The sequence below is a fragment of the Syngnathus acus genome, chromosome 10 (genome assembly GCF_901709675.1).
Source record: "Syngnathus acus chromosome 10, fSynAcu1.2, whole genome shotgun sequence".
Lineage (NCBI taxonomy): Eukaryota > Metazoa > Chordata > Actinopteri > Syngnathiformes > Syngnathidae > Syngnathus > Syngnathus acus.
Window position 1 is genome coordinate 23,084,342 of NC_051095.1, and position 15,272 is coordinate 23,099,613.

Consider the following 15,272-nt stretch of genomic DNA (forward strand, 5'->3'; position numbering starts at 1 on the left):
TGCATTCCTTTGAAGGTACGGTGTGTAATTAAGAAGCAAACAATTAGTACAACAAAGTGACACATGAACCAGAGGGGTCAGTGAGGTAGCAGAGGAAGACAATATCAATGATTAGACTTGGTCTTGGAAAAAAGGATTAGTGTGTGTGTGTGTGTGTGTGTGTGTGTGTGTGTGTGTGTGTGTGTGTGTGTGTCTGTCTGTCTGTCTGTCTTTGTGGTTCTGGCGAAGATCATGCTCAGCAGGCTGGTCGACCACATCTCGGAAGCTGTGCTCCCGGAAACTCAGTGTGGCTTCCGGAAAACTAGATCCACCACAGACATGATCTTTATCTTAAGACAGTTAATGGAGAAGAGCAGGGAATATCACAATGACCTCCACATAGCCTTCATCGACCTCAGCAAAGCATTCGACACCATCAACCGTGAGTTGCTTTGGAAACACCTCTCCAAACTAGGTGTACCACCCAAATTTCTAAGTATCCTCCAGCAGCTGCATGTTGGGATGGAAGCCAGAGTGCTCATAGGTGGGCTCCAGTCAGAGCCCTTCAAGGTGAATGTTGGGGTGAAGCAGGGCTGTGTCTTTGCTCCAGTGCTCTTTAACATCCTCCTCTCCGCCATTACGTGCCTCTTCCATCGTGGCACGGGTCATGAGATGGTGTCCAGGTGGAGTACCGCCTAGATGGAAGCCTCTTCAACATCCGACGGCTCCAGGCCTCCACAAAGACCAAGACCTGCCGGATCCATGAGCTTCAGCATGCTGATGACTGCGCTGTATTAGCTCACACCCCTCACTCGATGCAGCACGCCCTGAACCCCATTTCCTGCCTGTACCAATCCTTTGGTCTCCAGGTCAACATTCATGTCCCAACTCACTACCTCTACCTCCTCACCCCCCAGTTTCCAAATAAATGGCATTCCACTCAACACAGTGGATCGCTTCACTTACCTTGGCTCCACTTTGTCCTCATGCTGCTCCCTTGATACTGAACTGCACGCCCGCATCAATAAAGCCTCATCATCCTTTGGTCGCCTACGCCGCAGAGTTTTTGAAAACCGTATTCTGAAGGGCAGCACTAAGATCGCTGTGTACAACGCAGTATCTCTCTCCACTCTCCTCTATGGAGCGGAGACATGGACCCCATACTGTCAACACATCAACAAGCTGGAGGCCTTCCACATACGCTCCCTGCGGAGGATCCTTGGCCTGTCCTGGGAGGATCGAGTCCCCTATATTGACATCCTCAAAAACACCAACTCCATCTGCATGGAAGCGGCCGTGGCGGTGGATTGGACACACCATCCGTATGCCTGACGACCGTCTGCCCCGCCAAGTCCTCTACGTCCAACTGAGAGGTGCGAAGCGCTCTGTTGGGGGGCAAAAGCGGCGCTTTAAGGACTACACCAGGGACCTCTTAAAGCAATCCAACATCAACACTACGCAGGTTGAAACTCTGGCACTCGACAGATCAACCTGGCAGACCACTTGTGCCACTGCAGTTCCAAAAATACACCAAACCAATCAAGATAGACGATCCAAGAGGCGCATTCAACGACAGCTGGTAACCCCCTGGTATCTGGGTTCCCCTGCTCCCTCTGTGAGCGGTTATGGGGCTCAAGTATCGGACTCTACGCCCACGAGAAGTGGCACCAGCAACATCGTCGCTGATGGAGCGTCATCATCGAACACGATGGACAGCTAAGAAGTGTGTGTGTCTGTCTGTCTGTCTGTCTGTCTGTCTGTCTGTCTGTCTGTCTGTCTGTCTGTCTGTCTGTCTGTCTGTCTGTCTGTCTGTCTGTCTTTGTGCACCTGGGGGCCTCATTTTGCCTTTCTGCAAAAGTGCATTTCACATAGATTTCCAGGTCAGGTTAATCATCAAGACACTCATCTAAACTTTGGTTATTTATTAAAGACCTGTTTTTGAATAAGATGAATTGCAAAAAAAAAAAATCTACAGTGCAATTTCAGAGTGGAAGCAAACTCAAAGATGCTGAGTGCTAGTGTTGCATTAAAGCCAATCTGCTTCCCTCCTTCAGATCTCCCACAGCCTGTTTGCACTTGCAACTAGTTGTATTGTAGTCAGGTACAAAAGTTGCAAATGCATGGTGGTGGAAGCACAATGCCTCAAGCAACAGCTCAGCCAGCAAAAAAGTTAGAAGGTGTAAAAGCTCTGCACTGCAACCCCCTCAGTCTAATAAATGTTAACACTTAATGTCCTCTTTGGCTCTGAGGCAAATATCCCATTTATCTTCTCAAAAAAGGGGACACTGGTAGAAGATATCGTCAGAGAGTTTGTTTGGCTCGTGCAACATTCATGCTTAAAGGGGAAGTCAACCCCCAAAATGTTCTTTGTAATATGTTCTGTGCAGCCTAACTAGTTGAAATAAGATTTTCTGATGTTTGTGGAATATAAATAAAACAGGGAAAATCCACCTGTTTTTATCAATCTCAGGAGGCAGCTGTTTTGCCACTTTCTGTCGAACGAAAATGCAATCACTTGCCAAATCTCAGGTCGCAACCAATCACGTCTCCCCAGTTTTCTGAAGCTGAGCCACAATTTGTTGTGACCTGGCAACTGTGGTGTGGTTTTCTGGCTGGATCCATTCCAAGACTTGTAATAATACATGTGCTGATGCCCAGGGATAAAAAAAAATCCATACTTGAAATATATAGAGCCAGTATACAGAGAAATGGAAATGAGCTATTGACAACAAATGTATTCTCTGATATCAAATTTTCCACACAAGACAGAACCAGAGAACATACTGCCAAGCTAAAGTTACATCTCCAAGGTTGTGTGTGTGTGTCTCTATTTATGTCTTTTTAAACCAGGTGTTCTCAGAAATGGTCTTAAATTTCAAGGGGATGTCAGAGATAACCTTGCTGCTTTACTCACAAATCCAAACTAGTATAGAAACACATCTGCAGCTTTATCTCTTCCAGACAAGGTCACTGAAAACTGGCAACTTGAATTCAACTCGAGGATCGTAATCTAAAATCTGACTTGTCAAAAGCTTTACTCTAGAAAGTTTGTACAGGCGCTATTAGGTACCGTTGGACACACCCTTCCTTCTAGAATCTAGAGTTGTAGTTCTTGATACTAGAACTTGCTTGAGTCTTTGCAAGATTCTTTGACTGCTGGTGGTTTAAGAGTCCAGTATTTCCATTCACCAGTTTTTCCAACGTATGTATTCACAGGCGCAGCAGTTGATTCTTTCAGAATCTTGCTGTATTATTCACACAACTACATGTCTGCTAGGTATCATCTTGGTCGTAAGAATATGTATATTCGGGGAGGGCGGGTAAATGCCCTGGTTCTATTTTCCACAAACTCACCAAGATAGTTGTGACAATGTAAGTTCGGTTCTGAAGGCCATAGGTGTCATTGCTGCCTCTCATGAAGCTTGCAGTAGTCACATATTTCTCATCTTCATTCCAGTAGCCAACCTGTAAAAGGAATGAATTATTTTCTTAACTTTTTAAAAACCAGGTCCTATATTAATCCTGAGGATTTTACACTTGAAGAACTAATTGCAGATCCAATATAAACAAGCATATTAAAGCAGCCGACATAATGCTCACCTTTTTGGGTCCTGATGGAGCCAGTTCCATCACACTAACAGTGTAGTTGGTTCTGCGACCTTTCTCGTTGAATTGAATGTGACCAGTCAGTCCATCGATACGGACCTAAATTTGAGCGTCAGTAATTGACAAAGTAAGAAACTGTAACATATACTATACTGGAGACAGAAGCACAATTTTACTCCATGTCACAAAAACAAGTGTCTGTATGGCAGATGTCCCGGACGGCAATGTCTGCCTCCCTATGGAGGTGAATGACAGACAGTGTGTCCATGTACAGTCCAGTGTTTGTCTTGGCGGAATGATGGAGTTAATTGAGCGAAAACAGCTTCATTCCACAGACTATCCGAAGGCAGATGGCGAGATTGACACTGAGTGGGCCTCTGCACAGCCGTTCTGCAGACGGAGCCTCGGGCTGCCGGCATACATGCATACTATTACCTGATATGTTCTATGTGGTTTCAAGTCTATTATGAGTTTCAGAGAAAATGAAAAAAAATAATTTTAAATGACATTTTTAGTCTGTTGTTTATTTGAGGAATTTTCTCCATTTCTTGATAAGAGCACATGCTTGTGTGTGTCTATGAGTAAGAAGCAAGCAAGAGCAAGTACACTGTTTCCTTTTTCATTGCCAAATATTACATTTCTAAACTCAATTGCTGATGTCTTTTTCCATGATGATCACAACTGAGTGTTATTGCCTGCAGACATTGTTTACCAGCCTTGATGTCACTTTTGATACTGGGGACTTTCCTACGACTTCATGTGAACTTTAGATGACAGAATGAGCCCTAATTTGCTCAGCCAGCCTCAGCTCAGGAGCTGTTAGCCCATGTGCCACTCAGGGATGGCTGTATGACTCTCGAGGTTCGTGTGTTTGAATGCAAGGCTTGTCTGTGTGTGCGCAGACCTGCTGCAAGGCTCTTTGGATGTCTATGCCTTGACCCCATGGAGCTGGTGGGTTGGCAAGGCATTCTCCAGCGTTGCCCCTGCGCGAGATGTCTATCCTTTGTCTCCTCAAATTCTGGAATGCTGTTGACATGACTTTTACGCCATCATATGTTAATGCTCCAGTGTACTGGAAGATAATTAGAAAAAAAGGCAGACAATTTGGGAGACTGATGTGAGAATATCACCTAACTAGATGGTCAATATCACATCCATTCTTCCATTTGCTTCCACAGTTAATTGCTTCACACTCATTCATTACTTTTGCTGGTTAAATCCATAATAAGATAATTTTATTGCACAACAGAAGCATTTTAAATTTTGAAATGGGACTGACTCTATCATGCAATATTTACTCTCACACAATTGAATCTAACAACTCTTCTGATTTAAGGAAAATGATTATAGATAATTATAGCAAAGGTAAACATTGCAGTTACTTTGAGTCCAGTCTTGGGCATTTTGGAATCCTTGTTGTCAAATTCTATCCATTGCTGGACCACCCTACTAACACTGGGCTCTGAGTTGTTGACCAGCTGGAAGCCGGTAATGTTCGCTCCACCCTTCCGGAGGTCTGTCAGGTCAATGTCCAGGAAACCCTGTGAGGGGAGGCGGACAGACAGGCAGAGTGAGAGCCACGGGCAGAGACGCTCACCGGCCACAATATTAGATGCATCTACACAATCGAATGTCGCAAGAGCTACGTATACTAACAATTCTGACAACACAAAACTAAAGAACAAACTATCTCAGTTCATACCATTTTATTTTTGTTTTCTCCTACATTAACCTTGTTTTGCTAAACTATTATCAATAAACTAAAGAGGTGAGAAAAGATGTTGCAAAAGAGTAAGTTAGTTGTTTGTCTGATAAAGCTAAAACAGAAAACTAGAAGAAGGAGATGAATATTGCAATACCTCATTCTGTCATAGCAATCATTAAATATTAATGGCATCCTGAAAATGAAATGCACCTCTTTTGCACTTGAAACGCAAGCTCGTATAAGAGACTCGCTGTCTCTCCTCTGGGACAAAAGTAGTGAGAAAAAAAATAGAAATGCAAGTCCTCAAGTGGAGTTTACAGAGTGAACAACTTTTGAAAAAGATCGAAGCTTACAGGCCACAATGCACAAAAAGCAGGCAATGTCTTCTTCAGTCAGAGCATAAATGGACTTGGCTGTAATGAGAGATGCAACGTCTACTTCCTCCCCATCATGTGAAGAAGGCTATTTTTATAAAAGGGACAAAGGCAAGTCAGTAAGAACCAGAGAGTTGTGATTGAGAGGGAAGTCCAAGGGAGAAGAGTTTTGACTGATGAGAGGAGACGGTGCCACTCTGATTGACAGAAAATCTTTCCATTTTCCCTCTGATCTTTTTGGTTGAATCTCACGTCAAGGTTTCTTTGGGCTCTCTCTGTCACAAGGCCATATGCCAAATGGAAATACCGTATTTTCTGGACTATAACTCACAGTTTTTTTCATAGTTTGGCCGCGGGGGTGTGACTTATCCTCTAGAGCAGTGGTCCCCAAACTACGGCCCGCGGGCCGTATACGGCCCCCCTCCGCATTAGACCCGGCCCCCTGAACAATACTAGAGATGGAAAGAAATGCTAAACAATACCAGACCCCCTGAACAATACCAGAGACGGGAAAAAAAATGCTAAACAATACCAGAGACGGAGAAAAAAATGCTACTACGACCTCACTTTGCCCCAGCACGTTCTTACCCTTATGGCCACCCATAACCCAGTCATAGAACGTGAAAGAACGGAATAATGGCAAAAAGGTTGGGCAAGAGAAAAATTGATTCCGAATGCAGGGTATTTAACCCGCAGTGGACACACTTTTTTTTTTTGTTCAATTCAAAGAAAAGACTGCTTGTCTCGTCTGTCAAGAGATGGTGGCGGTATTCAAGGAATACAACCTGCGCCGACATTATGAATCCCGTCACAAAGACAAGTACGCCAGCTTGCAAGGCCAAATGCGAGCAGAAAAGTCCTGAAAGGGGGATCCTGAAAGGGGGATCCTTCCATCTGTGGTCCCTTCTCAAGGTTTCTCATTTTTCCCCCGGTAGGGTTTTTTTTTAGTTTTTCCTTGCCCTTTTGGGAGCTTAAGATCAGGGGATACTTTGAGAATAATTGTCAATTGTTTGGCTATGTGAAGCTCTTTGAGACTGCTTGTGATTTAGGGCTGTACAAATAAACTTGACTTGACACCGCGGAGCTTCTTATTTTTATTCGTGGAGTTACCGCAAACTTTGAGATGTGCGAGGAGCCGGCATCCCTACAAAGCCTGAAAGGCACTACGACTGGGGAGGATATTTTCGACAAAGTATGTAAAACCATGCAACGGTTGGATCTGGACTGGGCAAAGGTTGCCAACATCACGACTGTCGGGGCCCCAAGTATGGTGGGCGCGTCTCGGGGTTTAATAGGACGCATGAGCCGGGAGATGGAAGAATGGGGTCTCAAGCGAAATTGAACTTTTACCTAGGATTGTGTACGGCACAGCATAACTTTCTTTCTGTTAAGAACCCACTGAGGGTTATTTGATTCTTTATCGAGTTCATAAATAGTGTTATTGGCCTATATATTTTCCGCGTTATTTTATTCTGTGAAGAACCCAGAGAGGGCTATTTGATCTCAGAAAGGGTTATTAATATTTGGATATGTGTGGTGCGCTGGAGTGTCAGCATGTTTTCTGGAAAACACTAAATGATTACATTTAGGGACACCTGTGATTGTCACACTTTTTCTGTTCGAAACTGACCATCAGAGAAGGGAAAAGTTATGTGGCCCTCATTGGAAAAAGTTTGGGGACCCCTGCTCTAGAGCCACTTATGTGTGAAATTATTAACACATTATTATATGATTTCACATGTTATTTTCACGATGTGTCTGACGTAAGCGACGTAGAAGAGGAAGTGCAGCATCTTCTATCTCTGGAGTTAGCGGAGTTGTTTAAAAGTTACACAGAGGATGATGATTTCATTGGATTTAGTGATTTGGAGTAACACGGATGGTTTGGTAAACTTGTTAGCATGTTATTTATGCTATAGTTATCTGAATAACTCTTAATATGTTATGTTAACATACAAGGCACGTTTTCGGTTCGTTGTTTATGTCGCGTAATGTTCGCATAACGTACAATAATTCAGCCTGTTGTTGCCTTTATTCTATTTTTATTTTAAATTGCCTTTCAAGATGACGTGTCTCTTCTTGGTGTTGGATTTTTTCCAAGAACTTACCCCCAAAAATGTGACCTATACTCCAGTGCGACTTATATATGTCTTTTTCCTCTTTATTATGCATTTTATGGCTGGTGCGACTTGTACTCCGGAGAGATTTATAATCCAGAAAATACGGTACTTTCTAAAGTTAAAGTTAAAGTCCCAATGATCGTCACACACACATCTGGGTGTGGTGAAATTTGTCCTCTGCATTTAACCCATCCCCATGTGATTTTGATCCATCCCCTGAGGGAGAGGGGAGCAGTGAGCAGCAGCGCTGCCGCGCTCGGGAATCATTTGGTGATCTAACCCCCCAATTCCAACCCTTAATGCTGAGTGCCAAGCAGGGAGGCAATGGGTCCCATTTTTATAGTCTTTGGTATGACCCAGCTGGGGTTTGAACCCACAACCTTCCAGTCTCAGGGCGGACACTCTACCACTAGCCCACTGAGCTGGTCCAGACAATAAATAAACGATTGATCATTATTTTCAATCCAGGAAACCTGGAGGACTGAGTAGCTTTATGTGCTACTGTTTTCATGATTTTTTGGGGTCTAGTGAAGGTTGGCATGGCAACAACTGCAACATGAAAGCCAGTTCATGCTTCAATGGAAGCAAATGTCACCACCTGCTCCCTTAAGTATGAGCATGCTGCCAGGTGTCCTTCTTCCTGCACTTTAACAGCAAATTCTGGAGAAAAAATAGTCAACTGAAGAACGAGTCTGCCTCAGTCACAAGGCTAGAGCGGTTCATATTTGAAAGAACAGCGATAAAAAAAATAAAAAAAAGGCTGAATATAAACATTAGTCAGTGGACCGGTCAAAAGTACGTGTAGATGCCATTTATTATTTAATAGCGAGAGTGAACAGTGATTTAAGTGCCTTTAATGAATGTTCGTATACTTTTCTGTGGTCTGTATAGTAATTGTTTTGGGTAATTGCCAATTTAGTGTGTGTTCAGGCTGATATGCAAGACGGGCATGTGATAATGCGGGGTAGCTATGAGTCTGAGGTTTTTCTGTGCAAATGTGACCAGAAAAAGAAACCAAGCCATTTCATTGAGGTTTGCTGCTGCATCTTGCTCATTAGCTAACAACATATTTCACTTGTTAAATTATATAGTGAATCTGTCTTCATTTGTGTTATCTGTCACATTTGTGACCCAAATCTGATTTAAAAAACAAATCGCACCTGGCATCAATACAAAGTCTATTGTTTCCCTGGTGCGGGGCCAACCTCTTTGGTCGATTGTAAAATAAAACCTTACTGTGTTACTTAAGTTGCTAATAAACCGGGAAATATATTGAGGTGCTCTAAATAATTTGCTTCCGTATTTGTCATGTAGACTACATGTTCGACTTATATTTAAGAGCTTGCACAAATACTCGTGAAACGCAATTCACCAACTTTGGTGCTCAAGGAGTCTCTTGAGCACCGGTCAAGTACACTTGGTCCAGTTGGACTATCTCATTCTTGTCAATGCGAAAAAATGGAAACAAAAGTAGCACAAACATTTTAATGGCCTGTGTTTGAAAATGACTGTTATTCATGCATTCGGGGCAGACAAGCAAGATTGAGCCATTCTAATAAGTGTAGTGGTGAGAAAATGTTCCAGCTACAGCATATTAATGCTGTTATTACTACAATGTCAATTATTCTCATCCATGTCACTGAGTGAATGTGAAGAATGCTGTAGGGTGATCTGTAGAGAATTGGCATGTCAAAAACAGCAGTAGTCAAATTGAGCTAATGGATCTAATCTTACACTACATTGACTGCCTAACCTTTGTCATCGTGCTCAAACTGTGTCAATATGGCTAAATTGTTTGCAATGTCCATTTGACTCATAACAGTGACAGATCTGAAAAGACATTTAATGGCGGAGCTCCATTTGCTTTGCTTTTAGTGTCAAAGGCTGTGAAGGACAACTGCAGTCTGATTGGTCAGTAGGTTATATAAATGATTTCCTTCAAATATATGTATGTCTTTCCAATAAAATACATTTTGATACATATCTTGATATATATGTGGAACAATGAAAAGACATTTAAAGGCGGAGCTCCATTTGCTTTGCTTTTAGTGTCAAAGGCTGTGAAGGACAACTGCAGTCTGATTGGTCAGTAGGTTATATAAATGGTTTCCTTCAAATATATGTATGTCTTTCCAATAAAAGACATTTTGATACATATCTTGATATATATGTGGAACAATTCAACTTAGCTCGACTGGATACACTCGCATCTTTTATATCACAACTGATTTTTCAACTAAATTGTTTCTTTGTAGCATAGCTGAGAACCTTTATTTCAGAATTTTATTTAAGTGCTAGTTGGATGTCACCGTGCCCTCCAGCGGAGAGAATTTACAGGAGCAGTTACTTTAATTTAAAAATAGCAGTGATTGTGTTTTCAGATCGGACGAGCTGGTTCTAGTCCATAAGATGTACCGACATCCCTTCTCCAGAAGATTCATTGTGAAAAACAGAGGAAGATGAATGCTTACCAGGTTTGCCAAGATGTAGTGGTAACTCTTTGCATTCTTGCCTTGCTCAACAATCTGCAGGAAAGAAAAATAAGAATAAAGGATGAAATGACCCATACACAACAATGTGTTGTGCAAGCGTAGATGTGAGAGTGAGCCACCGTCAAAGTAGCATTCTATACCTAGTTGAGTGTTCATGACAGGCAAGCAAGAAAGTGGGTCCATACAAATTAGAGCAATGGCACAAAATGAGAAAATAGGTCAACCTTCAACGTTGGACACACTGGATTTACATTTATTATTTGTTTTCCAGAATGACCTTAGGATGATTATTATCAGGGATAATTAACATGATCTTATTACTCTTTGACACTGTCCTCTCACATACTGTAGCTTACAATACATTGAAGGATAAAAGGGATTACTGTATGCATTTTTAACGATTATTTCACAACTACTATATTTGTTATAAATATAGAAAAGGGGACAATTTAAGAATATATATTTTTTTAAGGATATATACATTTGTGCATGTAGTTTTGGTATAAAAATAAAACAACAATGTCGAGCTTTCTTTTTTGCAAAAGTATATATGTGAGCGCCACACTGTCATGTGAGAGAGGGGCTGCCGTACAAAATAACCATGCCCCCAGATCAAGTTTCTCAGCATAGAATATTCAATCAATTATTTTGTTAAATCATGAAACAGTGAAATGTGTGTAATTGTTTTGTGGGGTCTTACTATTTTACTATCTATTTTACTATCACTGAGAGCTCTCGTTTGATATTTGATGTGTAAATAATTCATAGCAAAATCAGTGGAACATCATGATGATCAAACAAACAAAACAAAAAATGTGTAGCATTCATTTCTCATCGCCATGGCAGCACACAGCATAATGACACTCGCCTTTACTGCTGACCGGTCAGCCCCACCCCAAGGGTCAGGCCAGATGAAGTAACACATCAAGAGGTGTGGAGCATAGTGCCGACATCAATTTATTCATACATGTATTTTTGGCCCCACTTTGACGTTTAAATAGGCTGCCCTCTCGTCATTGTGGCGCTCAAGGCAACTCTCGTGCCTAAATAGAGACAGTGTTTTACGATTCAACCACTGAGTCTCATTGGCGTCAGCAAAGCATTCTGAGAAGTCACACGAATTAGGTCTGAGCGGACGGCTCTAGTCTAAAGTCGTGCACCATCCAATTAATATTTCTTACAGTCGATAAGCAGCTCATTCATGTGTCTACGTTGAACTAGTGAGCACATTGTTGCTCCTCTTGCTCTCTCAGCATATTCCCCTGAGGGGGGTGAGCATTTGTTTTATGTTTAGTGTGCGCACGCATGTGTGTGTGCACGTGCGTGTGCATGTGCGTAAGACCGCTGCAGGTTACGGCAGAAGGTGGCATTTGTTATTAATGGTGACCCTAGCACAAGGCGGGCCCTACAGTCAAGCCTCGGGCAAGGAAAAGCAAGAGGAAGACACCCGCACGCACACACACACACACACACGCACATGCACACACAAACGCACGTACGCATGTATGCACACGCACGCGCACACATACACACACACACACACACACACACACACACACACACACACACACACACACACACAAACACGCACTGACATGACTACACAAACATACTGGCAACAGTTGGTTACCAAATGCAAATGTTTGTGACATGCGTGCCCATTAATTACCCATGCAAATTCATGGCATTCAGACTCTGGCCCCCAAAAGAAAGGGCCAGTATTTTTCTAGTAACAATTCTGTCACCAAGGATGTCCTCCAAGGAGACTACATTAACATTTAGCTGCTATGAAAATCATCCTTAGTATACTGCCAGTGACATTATCGTAAGAGAATCTGTACTGTAAGAGATGAATGAGACGAACACGGGAGTTTAAAGGGTGAAAGAGGCAGGCGGGTGTGTATTTGTGTGCACTGCTGCATACAGGGGCCAGAAACTCTGTGGGTGTACAACTGGGGCACCATGGAGACGAGGACCAGATGTGGATGATTGATGGTGACTGTCTAAGTGGAAAACTTCTCAGTCCGGGCTTCTGAAAGATGAGAACTGATGCAATAACTTTAACTGTTGACCACGCCATCAATAACATTCACGTCCAACTAAAATAGTCTCTACTTTATGTGTGGGTGTGGATATGGATGTGAATGTACAGTATGATTCATGGGTTGTTGTGGCAAAAACATGTTTACAAGTACCGTAATTTTCGGACTATAAGTCGCACCGGAGTATAAATCGCACCAGCCATAAAATGCCCAAAAATGTGAAAAAAAACATATATAAGTCGCTCCGGAGTATAAGTCGCATTTTGGGGGGCAATTTATTCGACAAAATTCAACACCAAGAACAGACATGAACGAGCAACAACAGGCTAAACGATACGGTATGCTAACGTGACAAACACAAACGAGGAGCTGAGAACGGGCCTGACGTAACATTCAATTATTTAAAAAAAACTATTACATAAATAACACGTTTATAAAACCATCTGTGTCACTCCAATTCATTAAATCCATCGATCGTCCTTTGTCAACAATGCCGTGTGCCGCGCCGCAGTTCAAATTATTCCACAGGCCCATACAACGATATATAAACTATAACAATATTATCAAACCATTTGTGTCACTCCAAATCATTAAATCGATCGATCAAATTTCTCGTCCTCTGTCACCAGGATGACATAAAGGACGAGAAATGTCCAGAGGATATGGCGCTTTAAAGTGTTAATTACTTTATTTGATTTTTTCTCTCTATTTTTCATGTTTTGAATATGTTCAAGATAAAGATATCAAAGCATGTGAAGTGATCAACTATACTAAAAATAACATGTGAAGTGGTCAACTATACTTGTAAGTAAGTGATGTGTTAATGATCAAGTAAAAATTTGTGAAAAAAAACATATATAAGTCGCTCCTGAGTATAAGTCGCCCCCCCCACCCAAACTATGAAAAAAACCGCGACTTATAGTCCGAAAATTACGGTACAAGTGTGTTTCTGCATCTCATATGATATGCACCATCCTGATACAAACGTTTGTGTGGCTGTGTGTTATTTAGTAGTTTCACTATTTGTCTGCATTTTGTGGCATAGTTAAAGTAATTAAAGCCAACACGTAATGACAAAATACCGGTATGTACTGATTCAGTCGCTGAGAGCGTCGTTATTTTTTAGTCAGCCGCTGTTTGGGGGTTATGTTCTCTCAGTAGACACACAGAGCACTGCTCGCCTTGCTGATATTAGCAGAGTGGGATCCTGACATGGGTCGTGCACTGCAGTTTCAAAACAGCATTGGCGGAGCCACTCAGGTGTACAAAAGAAGAAACAGCTAGTCAGAGCCAGCAAATGCCCTTACCCATGCTTGTAAAAAGAAACAAGAAGTCAGCAATGTAACATGTGATCATGTTAATGCGCACTTGTGAGTGTTCAGGCAGGCGGAATATTTTTGACAGTCAATTTCAACACATGACAGGATTGTCTTTTGTTTTTATACATTTATTTTGCCATTGAAACATCAAAGTGGTGCTCAAGAAATTGAATTCAACATATTGAACTCTCTGTTCGTTGACAGCGCACCTGCACCATGAAGCAAATGCCGGCAGATCCTGATTTTCATATTAGCACGATTTGGCTGACGGGCCAAGCTGGACTGGCCGGTGTAACAGAAGGAATGTGTTAGAGAAGTGCCTGGAAGAGTGTATTCTATATCTCGGTCTGCACAACAAATATATGGGAGCATTGCGGGAGGCCACAAAAATGAGCAGGAAGCACATGATACTTGAGTATACGACTGGCGTGCCACATTTAAAGAGTACACTTTGACTGGCCAGGTTTGAAGTCTGGTAAGACCACTCTCACAACGGCACGGTCCTCCGTCTCGTAAATCCGCCGGACAGTGCTTATCTGTTGCCAAGATCAGGTTGAACCTGCCTCCGCGTAGTTAGACCATGCACCACGCTTAAGCATATCATAAAAATAGAGACCCTTGTCCTGACAAATTGGCTAATTTATTTCAAGATATGAGGATATTTTAAACAAATCAGTTCATTTATTTTGATGACAAAAGAAGCCATTTTTATTCTGAAGGTAGTGAGTGTGAAAGTCTTTCTATTGAACTGTCAATTATGATTCTTGGATGATTTTTGTTTGAGCAACTTTGAAGGATGCTGGCTCTAAATGCGTAACCTGTGTTGTGTATCATTTTTGTCATTGATGCTTGGAGACTGCACATAACAACAGCCCAACAAATTCTGTCATTTCCTGCTCATCATTTTCTGTTGAGCATCACTGCTTCCCTTGATCTTGTTAAATCATGCAAAGCCAGGTAAACAAAAACCACTTCTTCCTATAACTCCTTTGAGGAAGCTAATTGCTCTAAATGAATCGCACGTGTCCAAAAGTAGAAAACAACTAAACAGATGGACTTTATTTATCTGAGGTTTTAAGATCATTAAAGCACAATGGATTGTAATTGTATTGGAAAGAGAAAAGCGCTTTACCTTTTTAAGGATGCCAGTGAGCCTCTCTGTCTCACAGTCGATGATAATCTGCCCCTCCTTTCTCTTGTCCAAATCTTGGAACACTTTCAAGAATGATGCCTCTGTCATGGTCTCCACATTGACTGAGGTCACCAGCCAGTTCCTCTCTGCAGCTGTGTCCAAAACCTTCTGGAGCACAGAGAGCCCTGGACAGACGTAGGGAGACCAAACAAAAAAAGAGTGATTTGGAAGAAGAGTCATGTTATCAGAATGGCCTTGGGGGATGATCCATTTAATGTCTAGAAACGAGCCGTGGGACAGAACACAGGTTTTGAGCTGTCATTATCAACATTTTGTCACTTATCATTTGTCAGACATATCCTTAATGCCAATCCTTGATGCATGTGGTCTATTCAGCACTCAAGCATTAAATCATTCAACGTATACGTATGTACAACACACAGTGATGGCAGAAGTAGTGTTTGTGATTTTTTTTTTTCCATACGAAATGCTTGGCTGTAAAT

The 15,272-nt window shown here is 42.0% G+C and overlaps 1 protein-coding gene across 5 annotated transcripts in view; it reads right to left on the reverse strand.

The window, feature by feature from the left end:
* The window catches only part of gria1a (glutamate receptor, ionotropic, AMPA 1a), a 66,498-nt gene that overhangs the window by 27,195 nt on the left and 24,031 nt on the right, over positions 1-15,272 (reverse strand). For all 5 annotated transcript variants that reach the window (XM_037262360.1, XM_037262359.1, XM_037262362.1 and 2 more), the window contains exons 4-9: positions 14,770-14,954; positions 10,256-10,309; positions 4,968-5,126; positions 4,490-4,657; positions 3,580-3,684; positions 3,334-3,444 (exon numbers count right to left, since the gene is read on the reverse strand). In XM_037262360.1, the coding sequence (XP_037118255.1) occupies positions 3,334-3,444; positions 3,580-3,684; positions 4,490-4,657; positions 4,968-5,126; positions 10,256-10,309; positions 14,770-14,954 (782 nt within the window). The remainder of the gene's footprint in view (positions 1-3,333; positions 3,445-3,579; positions 3,685-4,489; positions 4,658-4,967; positions 5,127-10,255; positions 10,310-14,769; positions 14,955-15,272) is intronic.